Below are 21,596 nucleotides of genomic sequence, written 5' to 3' on the forward strand. Positions count from 1 at the left end.
TGTAATCTGACGCAATGCCTGAAATCCAAAGTTCTTTTTTTCATGAGGCAAATTCTATTGTGGAAATTATCAGGTGGCATTAGTTACTTTGCAAAAGGTGAGGAAATTCAGCGTGAAGACATAAAATTCAGCTTGAAGACATCAACCCCACTAGCAGAGCCCCCCTGCCATGGGACATCCCGCATTGCCTCCTTGTCTGGGGCTGACACTTCTCGTGGTGCCCTCCCCACTCATCCCTTGTTTCACAGATGATGCCAAGTGCCTTCGCCACGTGAATGCCCAACGTGCATCACCACTCGCTGAAGGAACAATGAATTTACAGCGATTATTGACAGCAGCCCCTGTCAGCTGCCAGCCCTGGGCGGTGACACACGCCTTTCGCTTGTGCTGCTGCTCGTTCGCTCGCGGGTTCAGCAGCGCGGGGCGGCGGGGCCGGACCGGAGCGGGGCCGCGGTCGGTGCCAGTGCCGCCCCGGTACCGCTGTCGCTGTCGGTGCCGGAGCCGCCCCGGGGCGGTGCCCGGCGCTCCCGAGCCTGCGCGGCGGCGGCGGCGGCCATGGAGGTGCAGGTGGCCCCGCTGCGGGCCTGGGACGATTTCTTCCCCGGCTCGGACCGCTTCGCCCTGCCCGACCTCAAGGACATCTCGAAATGGAACAACCGCGTGGTCAGCAACCTGCTCTACTACCAGACCAACTACCTGATGGTGGCCGCCGCGCTCGTCTCCATCGTGGGGTCAGTGCGCGGCCTCGCGGTGCGGCCGCACGGCCGGGGCTGGCGGTGGGGTGGCCCCGGTCCGCGGGCGGGGGCTCTGCGACCCGGTTCGGTGCCACGGGAAAGGGCCCGGCCGGCCCTGGTCGGGATGTGAGAGTACAGGGGCGGGGGAGCTGCCTTTTCCCTTCCTCCTTTTCCCCTCTTTTCCCCTTACCCTCTTCCACTCCCCTTTCCCCTTCCCGCCCCTCCTCAAACCCCTGGTGTCGTTCAAAAATGTAGAGGCCTGGTTTCCAGCCTCTCTCGGCGGGGGGACTCGGTAGCAGTGGGGCTTGTGCTGTGTTGGTGGGGTGTGACCGGCCTGAGGGCTCCCTGTGTGTTATCTCCCTTTCCCACGGGCTTTTCCTCCAGCCAGTGCCCGAGGCGGAGGCTGCGGACGCCGCGCCCGGCGGAAGGCAGCGATGCTTGAGGTGCGGGATGTCGCTGCTCGCGGAGCCGCATCCTGCGCAGCGATCTGTGCTTCCTCCTGAACCTGCCCAGCGGGGCTGCTCAGGCTGAGACACGCTCAGCTTTGAATTTTAAAAAATGCATCGACAAATTCTGCTCTCTGTTACTGTCTTAAAGTTATGTTCACGGCAAGCCGTTCTTATTTCTGATCTAGCTCATACAGAAAAACTTCATTGTAAAATAAATAAGGTACTCCTTCATTTCGTTCTGGTGGGCAAGATTCAGACCCTTCGAAGTAGGACCATCTGCTGGTACAATGTTGTGTCACACCCAGCATTCCTGAAGGGAATCAGGAAATAACCTTATAATCACCTTCTAAATCAAAGGCTATGTGACTCTATTTCAGGTACTGCTCTAGGATCTTTGGTCAGAAAGCTCTTAAGCAAGACATGCAGCAGAAATGATGATTAAGCTTTTAATATGGAAACTGAAATACTCCACTCTTCTCAACAAGCAACACACAAATGCTTAAATTGGAGAACTGCCCAGCCACCAGGCCAGAGTGGCTTTGGCTGAAGTACATCTTATCTCTTATGTTGCAGAGGCTTAGAGTGATTCCCCTAAATCAATTTTTTTTTTTTTTTTTGCGGGGGGTAAGCATTCTGCATCCTGTTAGGGCTTCTGAAGCTGTTGACCCAGCATCTTAAGTTGATAAAGATTCTCTGGCTCACAGGGGACTTCGACCTGTGCTCTGTGGAAGGATTGGCTCAGAATCCTGCATTTTCTTCTTGATGCATATGATGGTTTTAGGTTCAGTATAGTGACATAGGCCTTGTTCTTGTGTATTTTGGTGGGGATATGTTGCAGTGATCTTTACAGACTACTAGGCTGGCAAAATGAGACTTCCATGGTCTTACTGTTCTTCTGCCACTTCCTTCTAGACTTGTGTGTTCATTACCCTCATTAGCAGCACAATGCTGTAGCCAGCTCACAGTGAACAGATAAATCACATTGTCCCTGGAAAGCAGGGGGACAGCCCTTCTGCCCAAGAAGGTGGGAAAAGACTGTAAATAATTTTGGTATCTCCAAACAGGGTATCTCCCTGTAAGACAGGGACGGCAGCAGCTTTTATTAACCCTCCTAAATTCCTGCTTTTGAACTCTGATTGCTTTTCTTCAGATCAAGGGAGATTTTTCTCCCACTTATTTCCTACTAATGTGCTGAGTTGGGAGGTGGAGGAGGAAGAGAGCCACAGAAGATGGAAACTAATAAAAGAACTGCAATTATAATATCTTAATATTGAGTGATAACCCTCTGTGTTGAAAACTTAAGGGTGAACAAGACCTGAAGTGGGATCTTTATCTCTCATATTTTTTTTCTTGCATGTCTTTGAGTCTTTGGTATGTGATGAACCTGATTCTTCTTACATAGAAGTAAAATCAGATGGGAGAGTAATTCTGAAGGAGATGGGATAATACCTCAAGAGAGAAAAAGTATCAATTTCTTTTAATAAAAATATTTTTCATTTGGCCAGACTGTGGCTTTGGAAGAAAGGTAAAGAAAGTTCTCCTGATAAATTTAAATTGATGACTAAGTTGTCTTTCACTTCATTCTGTAATGGGTAGGAACCCCTGATAAATGATGAATCATGGCTTTTTAGGAACTCCAGGGCTGTGTCCAGGCCTAAGGGTAGGATTATTGGAACCACTAATAAAGTGGTCTTCCTGTGATCAAAACTAAACTTATCCTATGACCAACTCTACCTGGTCATAAGCCGTCTAATTATATAGACAGACTTGAAATGCAAAGATAATATTTTCAGCTGTTGCAGTACTGTGGTTGTGCTGGACTGACACAGAAATTCTAGCCCGGAGCTTTCTTGATACTGGAAATACTTTGTGCTTTGTGCCACAGCTTTAGTTTACTGCCCCTCCTACAACAAAGCTGACCTCTCCAGCCTTTTACCTTCTCTCCACAAGGTGTGGAATAACCTTACCATGAGCACAGTGGAATTGTAATGATCTTTCTGCATTGTGTCCCCGCCTTTCTCCCTTCATTTGCCTTCTCCTGTAGCTACTGTTACCTGTAAATTAAGTTGTGCTTTGCAGTAATGCAGGTCTTACTTTGAGCCTACAGGACTGGGTAGAAAATAATAAACCAGTGAACAAGAAACTAAAATTTGTGGATTAGTGCCACTCCACAAATACAGGCTGGTGGTAGCAGCCACTCTCCCTCTCTGCAAATTCCTTGAAGAAGGACTCTGGACTTGTTTGCTTTTTCTTTTTTTCCCCCCTACAACTCTGTTGCAGTAGACTGCTGATAAAAAACAAGCTCTTGACAAAATTCTGCCCTTTCTCCTAGTTATAGAAGAACTGGACTCCCTGTTCTTACCCTGGGCCAGGGCCCTGTCATTGTGAGTCCTGTATGAATTTTTATTAAAATCGGGGCCTTCAATGCCTCCCACATCTTGCAACTTCCCTCAAACAGTCAATTTAGTTAATAAGTGAAATATGTCTGTTCTTCCACCTACTCCAACAAGGCCTCTCTTATCATGTACTTCAAACTTAACTACTTTAAATTCATGTAATTTCATCTAGGCTTTTGTTGCCATGTACTTGCTAAAAATTAGCTTCAAAATCTGACAGTTTTAAAAAAGCGTGCTGAGTTTTGGGATGCTGCATCAGAGTGCTCATTCTGCCTTGGAATAATATTTTCCTTGCAGCCTGAGGTTTGATGTCTCTTTCCTTTGCCACTTCTTCAAAACATCTACTGCCCATCTGTACAACCCTAGCAGTCAACAACTGTGTCATATTATTTTTTTCCATGTTTCTTCCCCAGATCACTGCCTTAGCTGATGTACTTGTAGGGATTCCCTTTGCTGGAACAAAGACTCCAGGACAGCAAAATGTTTAGTTTCTCTCATGCTTGATGAAAGACTGAGTGAGCAAAACACAATTTTAAATCATGTTGCATAATAATATTGGTGCATAACTTCATAAAGGTCTGGCAGTTTTGCAGGCAGGAATCTGTCTCCTGTTCTCAAAGCCATGCAAGTGAGCAACAGTAGGTGCAGAAGCATTGCTAAATCCATAGATGCTGAGGACTGTCCCTCGAGACAATGTGCTATTTATAGTTTTGTGTGCTACCTGGAGTTACAGCTGTATAACCTCAGTGAAGCTCAAAGTATGGGGAGAGAGGAGGCAGAACTTCATCTTTCAAATTATTTAAATTAATAGAAATGAGCACATTTTAGTGCTCTAACCTGCCCACTGCTTGGGCCATGGTGGAGCAAAAAGACTTCTAAGAAGGAATTTTCATGCTTATTTCAGCCTGAGCTGCTATAAAGTAAAAAATGTTTTCAATAACTGCCAGTCACCTACTCGGTGCCTTTGTTCAGACTTGCCCGGTCACATGTGGAAGAAACAGATGTGACAGCAACTGCTGAATAATCACCCCAAGACAGTCATCTAAAATGGAGATGATATGAGGATGGAGCTATCTTGCTTTTGCTTTTTATGTGGCCTATCCTATTTCTGGACTTGTGCTGCTGGAGGCTACTTGCCTTACACAAAGAATGTGCCTTGCCAAGCTGTTTTTCCCCTGTGCTACAGCTGTGTGTCCTCCCCCTCTCCTGCTGTAAGGCTGTGCACAAGTGTGCAGGTATGAAACAACCTGACAAGAAGAGGTGTTGTGATAACTCACTGAAAGCAGAGCTTTTGGTGGTTTCCTGCTGCTGTGTGAGAATTCTGACCTGTTTTGTGATGCATGTAGGGCAGTGCCTAGAAATATGAATCTAATTTAAAAAAAGTATTTAATCCTCATCTGTTTCTGCTGGCCAGGGGTAGCTGCCAATACTTCTTCCCACACAACTGCACCCCCGGCATCCCTGCTCTCCTGAGGCTGCTTCTACCAGTACAAAGTATTCTGTGGTCCTACTTGACACTGGACAATGCCCCTGTCCCTGCAGCCATCCAGGATGTTTCTTTTCATGTGTTTGTTTTCATTGTCTCTACTTTGTATCTAGGTGGATGCTGAAGGAAGCCTGGTATCTGCAGGGCAGCAGGAAACTGAATCTGGGTGATGGCTTTTCCTTGTCACCTTGTCCCAGCTGTACTGGAGGTCACAGCATCCCACCAGGGTTGTACCTTGTCACCACAGAAAACAAAGGAGATCATCCAGCTGGGGTGCTCTCAGCTGTTGGTACCCCCAAATGCTGTTAGTCCTGCCACACTCACTGCTTTCAGGATCAGAGAAATTAGTGGGTTTTACGTCCAACCTGGAAGAGTTTTTCTTCACCTAAGACCTCTGAGCAGTATAAACTCAAGTCACCTTACCCTTGCCAGGCTGGTAGTTCTGTGCATTACATTTTTAGGTATTTGAGGTCTCATAAATCCCTGCTAAAGGGAATTATATTTAGAAAGTATCTTGTAACATACTTAATGGCTGGTCACTTACCTTTCCTCTGCATCTCTGAAAGGCTTCCAGCCTCCTTGCCTGAGCACAAATTTGTCCTGTTGTGTTCTGACCTTTGTATAAATAGGGCTGATATCAGTGTTGGTGGTTCAACAGTAAGGTGACTTCTAGAGCTGTTACACAGCTCTCTTATTCCCAAGTCTCTGTTCTAAAATTACATATCCCTGTTTTTGCCTTTTTAGTTTTTAGCTATTGTGCTATTGAGAGCAGCATGCCAACAGATCTGAGCAAAATTGGACAATGGAGTTCTGCCTTCCTTAATACTGCCATTGTTGTAGAAGAATTTTCTATATATGAATTTCTAGGATAATCTTAGAGAGTGCTGTAAATTATGCTGTGGGCGAGTCAAGCAGTAAAGGGTGGCTTTGGCATATCACACCCTATCCAGCACTGTAATCAGCAGTAGTGAAGTCCATGGACACATGGCTGATAATGTGAATGCTGGTTTTCAGTGGCAACTGTGATCCCCATCTGTGTTCATGTGGCTCTGAATGCCTTCACTTGATACTTCTGTTCACTGTTCCCTTGTACACGTTGGAATGCAGCCCACTTCAGAAAACATGTGACTCAAATCACTCTCCTCAGAAAAGAGGGATCTTCTGAATGCATTCTCCCCTCACCCCTCTTCATATCCCTTACAGCCAGGCAGTTACACAGAACCTGTGTAGTACCAGAAAGAAGTGTAGAGCAGAGAACTCTCTGTCTCTTCCTCATAAATATGGAGGGATGGTTCTTCACCACAAGTTTCTGAAGTTGTAATAAGAGTAACAGGAAGCATAGGGGTGATAAGGCTTTGAGAGTATTTTCCAGGCACGTGGAAAGTGTAGAGTGGAGCTCAACCTAGATCTTTGTTGCTTCCGGGATTATCTTGTCCATGGATTTTTAGCAACAACAACAAAAAAAAGATTGCTGTGAGTTGTATAAGTTTGGCCATTTCTGCTCCAAGACAGCTGAGGTGTGGAGGTGAATCCTACTTTAAGAATCTTACATGTCCAATGGTACATATATAACCCAGGCACCAGTGTGGTCCAGTCATGAGTCACCCTCCTCCTGCTGCAAAGGAGCACAGATGAAACTGATTGCTTTCCAGAGCAATGCTGTTCACTTTTTCCAGCCTGGAAACTTTAGATTGACAATTCAGAGCTAAATATAATCTGGCTGGCTACAGGGAGTGACTCAAATGCAACAAGCAAGTCTGGCCTGTCACCACTTCCAAAAAGCCCGATTGGCTTTTCAGCAAGAGTAGCAGAAGCAGGTGGGGAACTACTCTGAATTTTAATCTTTTTCTGTCCAGCTGTCCCATCCACTGTAGGCACAACTGATTTGAAGAATCAAGAGCCATTCCTTGCTGTGAAATAATTCTTTGGGGTTCTTCCTGCTCCAGGAAAATGCTCCCTAGCACTGCAGGTAGAGTGTTGGCAGTACCAGCAGCAGATTTCTTCTGCCTGGGCCGGATGTGAAGCACAGACCACAAACCATAACATCCTCCTTGGCAGTGGGGAGGAGTGGTGAGTCACTGGGCTTGGTAGCTTTGGAGCAGCAGGATGAGCTGCAAAGTCTGCAAGAGTAAACCTTGAGTATGCCTTCCTTTATTGGGCACTGTCAAGCTGCTGCCATAGTTGTAATAGCCTGGAGGCCTCAGCTGCTGTGTAATCAGATCAGTGCATGTCAAAGCCAGAAAATCAGAATGCACACGAATTCACATAACTTAATACTACTTAAGTGAAATACCATAGAGCCTGGGCTCTGGGTGAGTACAAAAACAAGCTCAGCAAAGTCATTGCTGAACCCTTGATTCTGAGCCGGCTCTAAATACCTGGGGAAGTGGTTTGAGCAGGTGACGTTTCTGCCTTCGTCCAAAAAGGGCCTTGCTGTTTATAGCCCAGAGCTGATCCACTCCATGGCTTGGTTTGCTTGGAAACTCTGATAACAATAACAGAACACAAACCTCAGCAGTGACTCTCTTGCCAGGCCTGGCTCTTCCTGTAAGACCTTTTTCACATACTCCAGCTCCTTCTGACTCTCAGGCATGCTTGCTTGGGACTGGGCTTCTATCTGTTGTGCTAACAGTGGTGAGCTACTTTTGCAGGTTCATACAGTTCTTTTGTTTGATGTAAACCAATGAGAAGGTTTATTCAGAAATGAGAAGTAGTGAAGTAACTTCCTTTACACAGTGTTCTACCTTTCCCATTTTGCAAACCTAGACAAGATAGCATGAAGACTTAGTTCATCTGAAGGCCTACCCTGAGCCTTGTTTTGGTCATGTGAAGGAAGAAGATCAGTCAGTGTTGTCTCCATCTGCTGTCTGGATATGTGCTGACTCTGGGTGTGATATCAAATGAGTTGATTGCAGAGGTGGGAGGGGTCCTGGTGGGCAGTGCTTCTGTGATGATGTGCTGCAGAAACTCATCATCTTGAGCTGAGCTCAGGAGGAGAACATAAATACAAAGATTATCCAAATTCAATACTAAGGGTTTCTTCTTCAGTTGTGCTTTTTACTTTATTTAGCTCCTTCTAAAGACCTTGGTGAAGGTCTTCACAACACCAACTTCCTTTTCGATGCCTTACCTCCCTGGTAAACATTACCACTGAGCTGGCTGATCCTGTATGGACACACAAGTTATGAAGGTTCTGAAACTCTTTGGTTGTTGTTCCTCTTCTCTCCAGGTTTCTGAGTCCCCTGAACATGCTCATTGGTGGCACTGTGGTGGTGCTGGTTTTCCTGGGCTTTGTGTGGATGTCACACAACAAGGATGTCCTCCGCAAGCTGAAGAAGCAGTACCCAACCACGTTTGTCCTGGCCATCATGCTGTCTAGCTACTTCCTGATCTCCTACCTGGGAGATGTCATGGTGTTCATGTTTGGGATCACACTTCCTCTCCTCTGTAAGTATTTGTTCTCTTCTCTGGAGGCTGGAGGTGTGTGACCTGAGCTTTCCCAACCAAGTCTGCAGAGTCTAAGTCAGCTGTTAACTTTGCTATCTGTGTTTAAGTGGTCCCAAAGCAGAACTGGGGGAGGGGGCACAAAGCAGCACAAGCCATCTTTAATGTTATTATTAAATTGAGTACCTGTGGTTACTTCAGCAGTCATTGATACATCATCATCTTCCAGTAATGTCACAGTGCTGGGATGTGTCTTAAGTGCTGCAAGAACTATGCATTCCTTGGGCGTTAGCAATTAATGAGGGTGTTTTTGTCATGCAGTGATGTTTGTCCATGCTTCCCTGAGGCTCCGGAACATACAGAACAAGCTGCAGAACAAGATGGAGGGGATAGGCTTGAAGAAGACCCCGATGGGCTTCATACTGGATGCTCTAGAACAGCAAGAGGATAGTATCAACAAACTGGCTGACTACATATCTAAAGTGAAGGAGTAAGCAGCTGCAACATGGCATTTCTGCCTGTTGCAGGAGTGTAGTTGCTATTTACTATTGTTCAAGCTTGCTTTCAGTTTATGTACAAAACAGGAAATGCATGTGGTACAGGTTAATAGTTGCAGGATACAGGTATTCCAAGGTCTTCAGGGCTCCTCTAAGAACATAAAAACAGCAACTTTTTTTCTATTGTATAGCAAAATGTTCTGGTGTTTACACAAATACATACTAACTTAACCATGTTTGCTTGTCTCTTTTTCTGGGGGTAGAGGAGGAAGAGGTAGAAACCTATGGAATGCAGTCTCTCAAACTGTCTTGTAGCAAATTGGTCTATTAAAGCAACATCCCTTTCATCTCAGTTCTAAAATATTGCAGTTCAGCCAGGTCATGCTGGGTAGCACCTTTGAGGCTGGTGATGCTCAGATGAGCTGGAATGTATCACAAGCAGGTATGTCTTGCATCCTCCAAATCCCTCCCTTGAGTGCTCTGTATTTACAGAGCCACGTTACCAGCTTAACTGGCACGTGGTAAATCTGTGCAGTGCTTGTAGCCAGTCTGGGTTCCTGTCCTCACCTCACAGCCCTCCTTTAGCAGCCCTGAAAAAGTCTAAATAGCTGTAAGTATGTAGAATATACATGGCACTGCCTACCAGTCCCAGTAACATTTATCTTCAGGCTCTCCAAAATCCTCATCCATAATGCTGCTCCCCTCTGTAGGAGAGCCAAACTCTGGCCAAGCATGGGAGAAAAAGAAATAGGTTGGATGAGCTGACTTTCTACCCCATGGATGTTTTTAAGTACTGCTACTTTTGGACTTACCTGCTTTAGTCTGCACAAGCTGTTTGTAGCTGGAGGTGTATGTGTGTTCTTGAGCGTGGGTCATCTTTTTCCTTCTCACCCAGAATGCAAAGATACAGGTCAAACATGCATCTGTTGACTCTGTACTTCCAACACTCCTCTCAAAGGAATAAACTGGATTTCAGGTTTACAAGTAAAAGCAATAAATGTCAAGATATAATTTTTGAAAACCCATTCCAAATTCATGAAGATATTTGCCTGTTAATACTCCTGATGTTGAAAGCAGTGTGGGGGATTCTTTTATATATACACGACTTAACTACCAGCTCTGATGGAATCATCTTGATAACAGGAGCTTACCAACAACAGGGGTGGAAAGTTGTCCAGGTGAGACTCCATTTCAAATATTCTTGCATTTCTCTTTTCTAACCAAGTAATTAATTTAACAAAAAAGTAAGGATCCTTGAAGTTGAAGCTTTTATGTAACTTGCCATGCTGTTTTCATAGTGAACTGTGTAGAACTCTGAACATGTCATTCCATTTAAGTGTTAAGGTGATCAGTATTTATCAAAAATGTCTGTATATTCCAGCTGAAGAGTCAATGGCCTGTTCCTCACTTGTAGCGCATGGTCTTTGTTTTCAAAAACTGTTTCCACACCTAAAGAACATAGTAGCCTACGACTTCATCATTACAGTAGCATTTTAAAAACTGCACAGTTATGAAGAAAAATAAATTCTAATGGTTGGAAACTCGACCTTGTGCATGTGTCTGTGGTTGGGGTGGTGGGACATCTTCTGTCACCCTGTGGCTTGTGCCACAAGCCTGTGCTGGGGATTAAGCTGCTGGCTCTGACCGCTCTGTGTCAGCTTTGTTGGGGCCCAGGGGACCTCTGAGCTGAAATGTTCCAGCCTTGCTCTTGCATCCTTAAAACAGCTGCTCTACAGAGGTGGAATACTTAGGGTATTTCTTCATGCATCTTTGGTCTCTTATGTAACTCAACTCAACTGGGATTTCACATTTCTCTTAATTACCTGAGAGGGATTTCTGCTTCTAGGATTACTGAGAGCTGTGCCTTGAGCAGTACTGGTACCAGCTCTGCTGCAGTCAGGCTAATGGTGTGATGTCTGTGGCTGCCTCCCTCCTCCTGTGATCACTGAGAAGCTGCTCGGTGGGAGAACATGGATCAGAGCAGAGTTTCACAGGTCATGCTCTATCCACCTGGAAATTCATGTTTGGCAGCTTCTGGGTGTAGCAGTAATTGGTGCCTGGCAGCCTGAATTGGAGATTGTAAAGCACTATATTATATATTCCTTTGTGCTTCCCTGTCCCAACTGCTGCAGTCTGAGCTGCACCAGCCTGGCCTTGAAGCCAGTCTGGAGAGCAGTGTGCTCCAGCAGCTTTCCTGGGCAGTTACTTGGTGCATTTATCACTTGCTGCTGTGCTCTGTGCAAGGGCTTGGTTGGAAGTACCAAGCTTCTTCCTTTCCTGCTCTTCACCTTTACAAAAAGAGAGGGCTGCAATGAAAATTACTTTCTTTTTTTTATGTCACTTCCCTGTTATGTGATGCTTTAAAGCTACTTGCCCTGTCTTGGGCAATACAGAAACCAGCTTTCCCAAGTTTGGGGCATTACCTTTGCAAACAGAAGCAGAGCTGAGAAGGAGCTTTACAAGTTTGGAAGGTGGAGATTGGAAAGAGACCACAAGATAGGTACCAAAAGGACAAGACCAAATGAAAATTTAAACAAGTGACAGTAGAGACTACCTTGGATTCAAGAGGTCTTGGACATCGCTGATACCACAGGACTATTAAAATAAACATGGGAAGGGGGAGCAGGGTGGGTGGGACTGGGATTTAGCTGTCAGGGGAAGGTTCCTAGGAGTTACCACTCAGAGCTGAACTCACCTGAAGGAAATCCTGCCAGGAGCTACAAAGCTGTGCCTTTGGACCAAGCAGTCACAGGAAGGTGCATTTTAGCACAGGGAAAGCCTTTGTTCTTTCCTTGTGCCTTATAGCTTTAAAAAACAAAATAGCCTCTAAAACAATTGGTCTCTTGTGGATGTATTTCACAAGAGTGTGACTTACCTGTAGTTACTGTACAAGAAATACAGCAGAACTTACTGTGATCATAAAGAGGGAGGAGAAAAAAAAAATCACAAAAATATTAAGGAAAAACTGAGTTGTGTGTTTTACCCCTTCAAATCCAGCCCTGCCAAGATGAGACATGCTATTCACACATTCTAGGAGGAATTAGGAGTTTCATAAACGCCTGGAGTAGTGGTGAGGCTCATCCTCCTGCGACAAACAGTGTGGAGAGAGACCTAACATGGCATTTCAGTGCTCTCCCAAGGTGGCTGCAATTAAGGATTGCAGTAAGAGTGGTGAATCACAGGGAATGAACATCACAGTTCTCAAAGCAGAGCGTGGCATCATCTTTTAAATGCTGATCAGGTAAATGCCCACTAGACATTGTTCTGAAATAGAGGGAGCTTGGAAGGTGTTCATTGTACCAGAGCTGTCATTCTGTGAGTGCTTTGTTAGCAATGGAAGTGCTGCACACTTCTTACAGAGAGAGCTTTATTTCATTTCTGTTTCCTTAGCCTAAAAAATGAAGCTGTATACATAGAAACCAAATACATTTCTCATGGACAAGAGAGTAATAAAGTAGCATGTGTGTGAAAAGAAAGATAAGATAAAGCACAGCATGTTCCTGCAGAATCTGGCAGCAGGAGGACAACGTGGAAGCAAAATAGTTTGCTGACAAACTAGAAAGACAAGGTTATTGATGCCTCTGAGAAAATATTCCCACAACAAACTGAAGCCTCAAATCCACTTGGCAGACAGATGGCAGCTGATTGTTTGATACCTGATGGAAACACTTAGCACTGACTTTTCCCATGCCAGCCGTTTTCAGCACACTTATACAAGTGTGTATCACAAGCTTTGTTCCCAAAGAGTTGAATACACCACCTGGGTTCTGCAGAAAACATCTGCTGAAACAGTTGTAAGCAAAACTTGAGTAGTCCTTATTCCAAGTTGTTTTCTTCAGGTCAGTCTGGTCTCTCACTCCAGCTGCTTTGGCAAGGGCACCTGGACAAGGACATGAAGTATTAGGAGGAGGAAATTTCTCAGCCTTATTTACCAGGCCAGTTGAGTCTAATACAAACCCCCAGAAGTTAAAATATAACAGCTGGGAACTCCAAGGAGCTTTGTTTGGGAGTTCTCTTTTGTTTGGAATGCCTCACTTGATGTTTGCAATGCTTAAGGTCCAGGAAATCAATCTGAAGGCCTTGAGTCCCACCACAGAGAGAACAAACACCCAGCTCAGCTCAAGCAGTCAAACTCCATTTCAGAGAAGTTGAGGGAATTGAGGCAAAAAGGAGTTACCCAAGATCATGAAGGATGGGCAGAATAACACCCTAATGCCCCAAATCCAAACCAGGTGGTCTGATGACAGAGGCCAAAAAAGAGCCAACCCAAAAAATCTCCAAACAATCCACCAAAACAAACCACCCCAAGCCCCCAGTATGTGTCCATTGTCTCATCTTCCCATGGGCTGTGATAGCAATTGTTATCTGGCATATTTAGGAAGCAACATGAATTGATCTATCTTTAACCCCACAGCTCTCATGGATAAAATCCTCCTGATCATTTTGGGGGAATGCCTCCGGATCAGTATTACCCCTGGCACATGGCAGCACCCAGGTTTCTCACCAACTGCTGAACAAAACAAGGGCTATGCCTGGCAGAGAACGAGTGCCATTGTCCTCCAGCCTCCTGAGAGCTCAGCAGGCAGCAGATCCCACAGCCATGGAGGACCAGCCTGCTGTCACCAGCACAATCTGTGAGCTGTCCACCAGCAGGTCTTCTTGTCTGGGGTGAGGAACCAAAATTCAATCCCTAGACTAGCCTAGAAAGGCCAGAAATGCCCTGAGGAGAGGCCTTGGCTGCAGCCAAGTTGGACTGGCCAGCAGAAACTCAGAACCCCAGACCTTGCCTATGGGACAGAATGTTCAGGGTAATCCTGGACCAGAATCTGAGGTCACTGCAGAACCTGCACCTGCCAAAATATCAAACAAACTACTCTGTCTGGAATTTCTGAGGAAATAATTGTTTCTTTGTAGGTATAAATGAAAGAAAAATTAGTCCCACTATATTAAAATGTCAATATTGAAAGAAATTATAATTACAAAATTACTTGACTATTTTTAACTACAAGGATTTTCTGTCCTCCTCCTCAAGCCTTGGCAACACAAACAAGCTACAAATACATCAGCCAGCTTTTAGGATGTCTTGAATTAATGCAAGGGAATATAACAGGTTAGGAGAACAAGAGGTTAAATCTGGTGGCCAGCATTTTGAGAAGAAGCCCATGAATTTGGTACCCAAGTGAGAGCATACCCAAGAGGCAGTTTTTAGTTTTGGACTGGCTTTCTAAAGTCAGGATGATCTTGAGTTCACTTGAGTTGACCACTGAGCCAATTTTCAGTGGCAAAATTTTACTTGAAAACAAATATAAAATCCTCTACAGTGTCACTACTCTCTTCCCACAACCTAGTTCCATCTTCACTGCTGGTGGATCTAATTTCTTTTTTTCCTGTTAGCACTAGAATTTTGCGATTTATCTGCACGAGGACAGACAGAAGAATGAGCAGCAAAGGACCATTAAATAATACACTCCTTGTTACTGGGTGAGGCTGCAGAATGTGAGTCCAGGCTGGATTTCAGTATGTGCCAAATGACAGTGCTCTCTTGTATAAAGTGAGAGCTAAGAAAAAATACAGCTATTGAGGAGAGAAACATGGGGTTTGTGGGGGGCTGATGTGAAAAATAATACCTGTTGTACTCCTGAAACAACAGTCTTACAATAGCACTGGTCTGTCATAACTAATACACTGTTAGGAGCATAGACAGGTTGAGTTTCTGTGGGTTTGTTCACCTCCTGAGTGAATTTCCTTTCTTTTACCTTGTGGATGCAGCCAGGGATGCACAAGGCTGCAGCCTGGGTGTGAGTTCCCTGTGCAAGCCATACCTCAGTGCTGCTGGAAAACAACCACCTGCACGCCAGGAGTGGCAGCCTGACACAGAAGGGTGACAATGCCACGTGCAGGTGCATTTGCCAGCCCAGCCAAAGCCCAACATTTCCAGACAGAGCTCAGAGCACAGCAGGTGAGTGCCATTCCCTCCCCTCAGAGGCACTGCTCTGCACTCACCGGTTTGAGATAGGCGACGTTGCTCTGGCGGATGTCGTTGAGGAGCTGATCTCTCGGGGTTATTTCCACCAGGGGAGGAGGTCTTCTCCTGGGAACTGGTTTAAGTGTTTTGATGACGTCTTTGAGGTTGGTTTTCTCAGCGGGCTCCACGTACTCTGGCACGGGGGGTTTGCGCTGAGTTTTCTTCAGCTTGACCACTTTGAAGCTGATGGGTTTCTCCCTGCACGGCTGCTCGGGTGCTGGTGGCCTCGTGTTCTCCTGCCTTTTGCTCAGTGACACAGCTGCAGGGATGGGGGGTTTGGGGGCTTGTGGGGGCTCCTGCATCCTCAGCTGGGGCAGCGGTACCCCCAGCATTTCCCACATCCCAGGAGGCAACCCAAGTCCATTCTCCAGCATCGCTATCAACTCCTTCTGCTCTTTCATCTGCTGCTGCCTTTGCCCCTCTTGCCTCTTTTGCCTCTGCTTGTCCAGGTTCCTGCTGAGCAGGTTGGTCACCACCATCCTGGGCCCAGGCAGCTCGAAGTGATAGCCCATTTTGAGGAGGGTGTTGTTGGCTTTCAGCAGCCTGGCAATCTCCATCTCTGCCTGGTGGCCCAGCAGGCCGCGCTGGTTGTGGAAGCGGAGCTCCGTCAGCGTCTCGTTGTACTGCAGGCAGCGCATGATGGCCACGATGCCTTTGCCAGAGATGAAGTTGGAATCGATGTTCAGGGTGGTGATGCTCCTGTTCTCCCTCAGCATGTTGGCCAGCGCGAACGCCACGTTGTCATCGGCCCCCACATTGGCCAGGCTGAACGTTTTTACGTTCTTGTTCTTTTTCATGGCGTTGACAAAATCGATCAGCATTTCCTTGGGGACATTTTCTATGTTGTTCAGGTTGAGCTCCTTCACGTCTGGATTGTTTTTACGGACTTTCTCCAAACTGTCTTCTAAATTGGTTTGATTTCCTGAGGGCCTGGCACTTAGTTTCATGAAGCTGGTATCCAGCGCTAACTTCTGGGGGATGTTCAATTTTGATATTTTCTTTTCATTTTCTTTAGGCTTTTCTTTGATTTCTCCTTGTTCTTTATCTGGCTTCGGACTTATCTGGTTGATATGACTGCTCTCATTGGTGTAATTCTTCTTTGTTTCCAATTCAGTCTCATTTTCTTCTTCTTCTTCTTCTTCTTCTTCTTCTTCGTCTTCCTCTTCATCATCTTCCTCTTCCTCCTCTGCTTTTTCTTTCTCATCCTCCATCACTCTCTCCTTATCACTTCTATCTTTCTTTGTGTCCCCAGGTTGTGTTCTTGACTCAGACACGTGCTCATTTTGGTAATGTCTCTCTTTTCCCTCTGTTCCTGGCATCCTCCCTCCAGCCACCTCGCCACTGCTGCCGGCCTCTCCTTCCATCTCCTCTTCAGCCCTTCTCTGAGGAAGACAAAACCTCACAGCTGAAATAGTTGCAAAACATCTTTGTTACAATAACTTTCTGCTCAAATAAGAATGTAGCAGCTGGATTTAGATCCTTCTATGCCCATACAATAGAGAATAATCCTTAAAAGTGTCTCTGCTGTAAATTCAGGCTGCACCAGTTTGCTTGGGAACACAGGAACGACTTGTTCCTAAAGAGGCTGCAAACCAGTTTCTCATTTTTGCCTACTAAATTAAGTGCTAACAGTTAAATCTTGAGCATATTTAATGATATGTTAAGATGGTCTTTGAACCCTTTTGAGGCTTGAGAGTTTCTGATCCAAAGTCTATTTCTGGATTTAGTGTAATCTTTATAATTCCTTTGACAAGGAAGTTTCCTTTGTATGCCACAAAGCACTGGACATCAGGGTGACCCCCTGATGGTTTGCTCAGCCCAAGGAGGAGTGAAGAGGACACATTGTGACCACTGTGGAATCATCCAGCACAAGGGACAACAGGGCCACCTGCTCTGACAGTCCCAGAGCATCACAGCTAAGGCAGCACCTCACTGAAGATAAACTATTAGCCCAGTTTGGAGTCCAGAGATAAGAAACTAGCCCCTGCACAAAGCAGTTGCAGGTCAGTGAGGCTTCTATCATACAAATAAATTCCAGAGGCACTCCTTGCTGAGATTGTTCTTGGTCAAGCATCTTTTTGCAATCGGTTCCTCCATCACAGAGAAATGCTAATAAAGCACTAATAAAATCAAGCTATTTCCCTCAGATTTGCACTCTTCGGGCAGGACAGTGCCATGGCTTGTGCTACACACAAAGTCAGACAAAATGGTCCCAGTCACTTCTGCCCTTGGGGCTGTGGTGGTGAATGGGTTTGGATGGGGATTTTTTGACCAGCTGTGAATGCAGCAGCCAGCTCCACACCCCGGTTTCAGATTTAACCTCTGAAGTGTTTACAAAATTGTTTCTTTGAGTGTAAGAGTGTTGCAGGAAAAATTCCCAGATTTCCCCTGGTCTCCAAAGGCAGCCCATGAAACCTGCCTTGGGAAATCTGGGATGTGCCACACTGGTGTGTATTAGCAAACCACTCATATTTAAAGCAAAATTAAAATAAATCAGTTACCTCAAATTCACTTCTAGTGAACTTCACATTCAAGTATGGATGTGTTTCATCTGGCCAAGTTTCAATTCTATTAACCTATTTTTAAGTGTAGCCCTCATCCTGAAAGATATCTAAGTATGACCTTAACTTTATTTCAAAGTCATGGGGATAGTCAAATAAATTTAAGTATTGTATTGAGTATGGCTGAACTAGTTCAAGAGCTTGCATGCTTGGTTGTTAATGTTTCACCCTGTTAAAATACAGTGGTTTGGGATTTTTCTCCAGTATGTCATTAAATTCTGTCAATTAATAATTTAATTTGGATGATTAATATAATCTTCCATGGAAAAGCAACGTGGTGTTCTTCCATATGCAAAATCAAACTAATTAGAGTTACATCCTCCAAAACTGATCTTGTGACAGTTTCTCAGTGATTTGCTTTACTCAAATCAGAATTAGGGTTTTTTTTCTATTAAAAAGCTTAAGTAAATATTTGGGAAAAGCAATTAAAAAATTACTAACCCTGATATGAGTCCAAGCTGGATTCTATCACTGATGAGGCTTTTAGGATTAATCTACATTTGTTTGTACTCTACCTTATGTAAGGGACAGAAGCAGAGGCACGTTAAGGTATTAAAGCTACAAAACAGATCCCACTGCTGATGCATAATAAATATTTGTGATTTTTTTGCTTGTTACCTCAGAGGGCAAGAGGGTGACAGGAACTCTCTCATCCTCGAGCATGCGTCTGGAAGCCTTCTGCCAGTACAGGTAGTCAACCAGGGACCTGTGGTCGAAGCTCCCCGTGGGGGGTTTCTCTGTCTGATCCCTCTGTATCATTCCAGTCGGGATTTCAGGGTCTGGGGCCATGACTTCCATCTCACTCTGCAGCTCCTTCAGCTCCTCAGGGGACAGGTTAGCCAGGATTTCATCTTCATCAATGTCCTCAGGACACACGTCTTCATCGGAGTTTTGGCCAAGTTCAGACATGTTCATTCTTCCCTGCTTCCTCTAACACTTTTTAAACCTAAAGAGAAAGATAAATTTCAAAGGAGTTTTTTTTTCCTAGCCCCACTAGCAGTAGTTGATCCAGTTAAAACGACAAGTTCATGTTTTGGTCCTGAGCTGTGGCAGCTCCTGGGCTCAGTGTGGGACACAGCCCGTGCAGCTAAGTCTATATTAAGCTGCATTTGGCTGGATAAAGAGAATTTATGGCGATGCTCCATTTTCAGCAACCTGTCAGCTGTGCAAACCCTTCTGACATTTCAGTGCAGCTGGTGTGTCCCCCGCTGGGGGAGGCAGAAGACAGACATGTTCCAGAGGATTCCTGGGACACTGCACTGCTCAGGGCATCACCCTGGAATCGCCAGAGCAGGATGAAGGAACATCAGTGGCACCTGTGAGATGTGCAGGTGAAATCTGGCCTCTGGGAAGAATCAGAAAGGTCTCTGTGTCCATGATATCTCCAATCTATCTCAAAAGGACCAGAGACCACAGGCCCTGCACTGCCTTTGGCCAGGTCTAAGCCCTGGCTGACTGTCACAGGGGGTTTGGTGTGAGTGCAGCCATCCTCTGTTGGAGACCTCTCCCAGGCCTCACATCCTGGTCTGGGGAAAGTCCTCCAAGATGGAAAAAGGCAGGTAGAGCTGGTACAACATGCACCTTGTGCCTGGGGACAGAGGTCCATGCAAGGACAGGCACCAGCCCCTTGAAGCAGCCCGAGTGCTCCCAGGGAAGCATTTCCCATGGCACATCCCTGCTCCCATCCAGGGGCCATGCCACTGCCTGCTCCTTGACTGGCCTGGCCCTGTCATGAGCATCATTTGCACTGTCAACTCTTCTTGGCTGACAGTTCATCTCCAGATCATCCTTCTCCTACTTTTTACCTTTTTTTTTTTTCAGAATTAATAAGCTAAGATTAGATTTACTTTGTTATATTTGTAGACCTGATGTAACTCCCCAAATGCCTCTTTTTGTTGGATGTCCATTTCATCCAAGTGCCTCCTCCTTTCTTCAGAATATTTTGTGGGCTGCTAAATTCACACAGCAAACCTCCAACATCACCATGTGCATGGTTTCTTTGTACCAGTAGAGTAGCAAGGGTGGCTAATTTTGCTACTCACAGTTTGGGCTGTTCATTGGATTAGGAAGTTTTCCTCTCATAATTTCAAATTTTCTTTGCAGGGGTATCAAATCAAATCCTCACCTTGCAAATGCAGCTTCCATAGGAGCAAAACCATGGGGGAGAAGCTATGAAACCATGCCCTGCCAATTTTTAAGCCATATTTCTCATCACAGTCTTAACCATGCTCTGCTGGAGTCTGCCAGCAGCAAAATGGGCTGTGCATGATGACAGTGATTTTTTTGCTGTGTTTTGTAACATGAAACATGGAGTTCTAAGCCCTGTTAACCTCTATTAAGAGTCCATTATCCAAAGGTCCTCATTTGATTCATGCTGTCACATAGCAGGGAAGAGGGCAAAAATTTAAGAACAGCATAAGTAGCAAAGGAAAAGATAATAAAAGCCCAAGCCAAGAATGCAATGGCTCCATTTGCCCCTTTGGTATATCCTTATCCTTGTTTTATATCATGCAGTAGCAAGCACAACAACAGACCCACACATCAATCTATCTGCTCCTGCAGCTCTAACCCCCAGTGACTGCTGCCCATAATAGAACCCATAAATGGTTTCCTGGTGTTCTCAAATAAATCAGTGCTCCTCAGCAGCCAGTATGCTGCTCTCCCAAACCATGCAGTTTGGGCCCCAGAAGCTGTCTGTTCAGTGCTTGCTTCTCACCTGCTAATTTCTTGCCTGTAAATAAAGCCCTGTGCCACCTTCTTGGGTTTCCATGATCTTCAGCCAGGCCACCTTGGGCCATGGTCTTGTCAGATCATCTAAGTTAAGCAGGGTCAAACCCATGAAATCCTCTTGAGAAGGAAAACAGAGGTACTGAGAACACTATCAGGTGTTTTTGAAAACCACTTTTTTCTCTTAAGCAGAAATATATCACTTGTCAATACCACCATTAGGAAACTCTAGACTGGGAATGATGCCTTCCCCATCAGATGCAGAGCAAGGTGCCTGGTGACACCTCTCCTGGTGACATGGGTGCTAATCCCACAGATTTCCAAGGTGGATATCATATTTTGCCTACCTTAGGTCTCTCCTCCATAAATTATGTTTCCAGGATGTACTTCCCCTCCTAACACACTGCTTAGTGTTTTGGTGTTCTGGTAACAGCACATTAGAGCAACAAACAACATTCTGGAGGTGAGGACACGCTCACAGTGGGCCTAAAACACTTTTAAAGGCTAAACTCCCATCTTCTTCTCAAAAGAATTTGTTGGTGTTCCCCTCAGAGCTTTCCAAAACAATCACACATTTCTCAACCTTCTTTAAGACAGGAAAACCATTTCCACTGGTGACACTAGCTATTTCCACACCAATTTGACACTTGTTCAGGAATCCCTGGACTAACAAGCTGCTGCACTGCTACCAGAGGGCAGAGCTGTGCTGTGCCAGAGCTGCACTCACAGCCCCAGTAGAAGACAAGAGGCACCTGCAGCAATCACAGAGCAATTCCTACAGGTAGTAGAAGCTCAAAAGAAGCTCACACGAAGCAGGCAGTCATCAAGCATTAAACAAAAGCACTCCAGGAGCACACTGACAGAAGAAGAGGTCTGCCCTTGGTAATGAACCATTATGATCACTGTTTGTAAGGCAGGTACTCACATATAGATGAACTCTGGAATGAAACCAGCAGCCTCTCCTGCAGGATTGCTTCACCTCATTGATTTTTTTTTCCTCATTTAAACATTCTCTTCAAAATTCCCAACCCATCCCTCGTGAAAGCCAAAAGTTGGACAAGTTCTCAGCTTGAATATCAGCAAGGCCTGACTGCTGTGTCAACATTTGACAGGAGGCAGCCCATGTTTCAAGCCCATGTTTTGAGTGCCTAAAACTGTTCTATTTTTAAGGTAATTGATGGGACACATGCTGTGGCCAGATATTGGAGAGCCATTTCTATAATGTTGGCTTTCATTTTTTTTGTTATAAATCCCCCCACATTCACTCCCCTCTATTA

The 21,596-nt window shown here is 45.3% G+C and overlaps 2 protein-coding genes across 3 annotated transcripts; one reads left to right on the forward strand and one right to left on the reverse strand.

Annotated features, from left to right (window-relative positions):
* The first annotated feature begins 477 nt into the window (after positions 1-477).
* On the forward strand, positions 478-10,552 carry ARL6IP5 (ADP ribosylation factor like GTPase 6 interacting protein 5). The gene is made up of 3 exons (XM_059856790.1): positions 478-731; positions 8,295-8,512; positions 8,831-10,552. The coding sequence occupies exons 1-3, from the start codon at positions 556-558 to the stop codon at positions 9,001-9,003; spliced, it is 567 nt and encodes a 188-aa protein (XP_059712773.1). The 5' UTR covers positions 478-555; the 3' UTR covers positions 9,004-10,552.
* Positions 10,553-12,356: 1,804 nt separating this feature from the next.
* On the reverse strand, positions 12,357-18,709 carry LMOD3 (leiomodin 3). 2 transcript variants are annotated; one of them, XM_059856791.1, is made up of 3 exons: positions 18,211-18,709; positions 15,010-16,413; positions 12,357-12,886 (listed from the first exon to the last, which is right to left on the reverse strand). In XM_059856791.1, exons 1-3 carry the CDS (start codon positions 18,505-18,507, stop codon positions 12,860-12,862), a joined length of 1,728 nt encoding a protein of 575 aa, XP_059712774.1. In that variant the 5' UTR covers positions 18,508-18,709; the 3' UTR covers positions 12,357-12,859. The 2 variants fall into 2 exon arrangements, with proteins under 2 accessions (XP_059712774.1, XP_059712776.1); XM_059856793.1 differs by having other exon boundaries at positions 15,010-16,436; positions 18,211-18,336.
* Between the last annotated feature and the right edge of the window lie 2,887 nt (positions 18,710-21,596).

The sequence above is a fragment of the Haemorhous mexicanus genome, chromosome 11 (assembly GCF_027477595.1).
Source record: "Haemorhous mexicanus isolate bHaeMex1 chromosome 11, bHaeMex1.pri, whole genome shotgun sequence".
In the NCBI taxonomy this organism is placed as follows: domain Eukaryota; kingdom Metazoa; phylum Chordata; class Aves; order Passeriformes; family Fringillidae; genus Haemorhous; species Haemorhous mexicanus.

What these genes read in the sequence shown, in the direction of transcription:
- ARL6IP5 (XM_059856790.1), top strand. Translation starts at nt 556, where the DNA reads ATGGAGGTGCAGGTGGCCCCGCTGCGGGCCTGGGACGATTTCTTCCCC. An exon ending in GCGCTCGTCTCCATCGTGGG is followed by an intron (nt 732 to 8,294) that starts GTCAGTGCGCGG and finishes TCTTCTCTCCAG; the next exon opens with GTTTCTGAGTCCCCTGAACA. An exon ending in GATCACACTTCCTCTCCTCT is followed by an intron (nt 8,513 to 8,830) that starts GTAAGTATTTGT and finishes TTTGTCATGCAG; the next exon opens with TGATGTTTGTCCATGCTTCC.
- LMOD3 (XM_059856791.1), bottom strand. Translation starts at nt 18,507, where the DNA reads ATGAACATGTCTGAACTTGGCCAAAACTCCGATGAAGACGTGTGTCCT. An exon ending in TCACCCTCTTGCCCTCTGAG is followed by an intron (nt 16,414 to 18,210) that starts GTAACAAGCAAA and finishes TGTCTTCCTCAG; the next exon opens with AGAAGGGCTGAAGAGGAGAT. An exon ending in ACGTCGCCTATCTCAAACCG is followed by an intron (nt 12,887 to 15,009) that starts GTGAGTGCAGAG and finishes GTCCTTGTCCAG; the next exon opens with GTGCCCTTGCCAAAGCAGCT.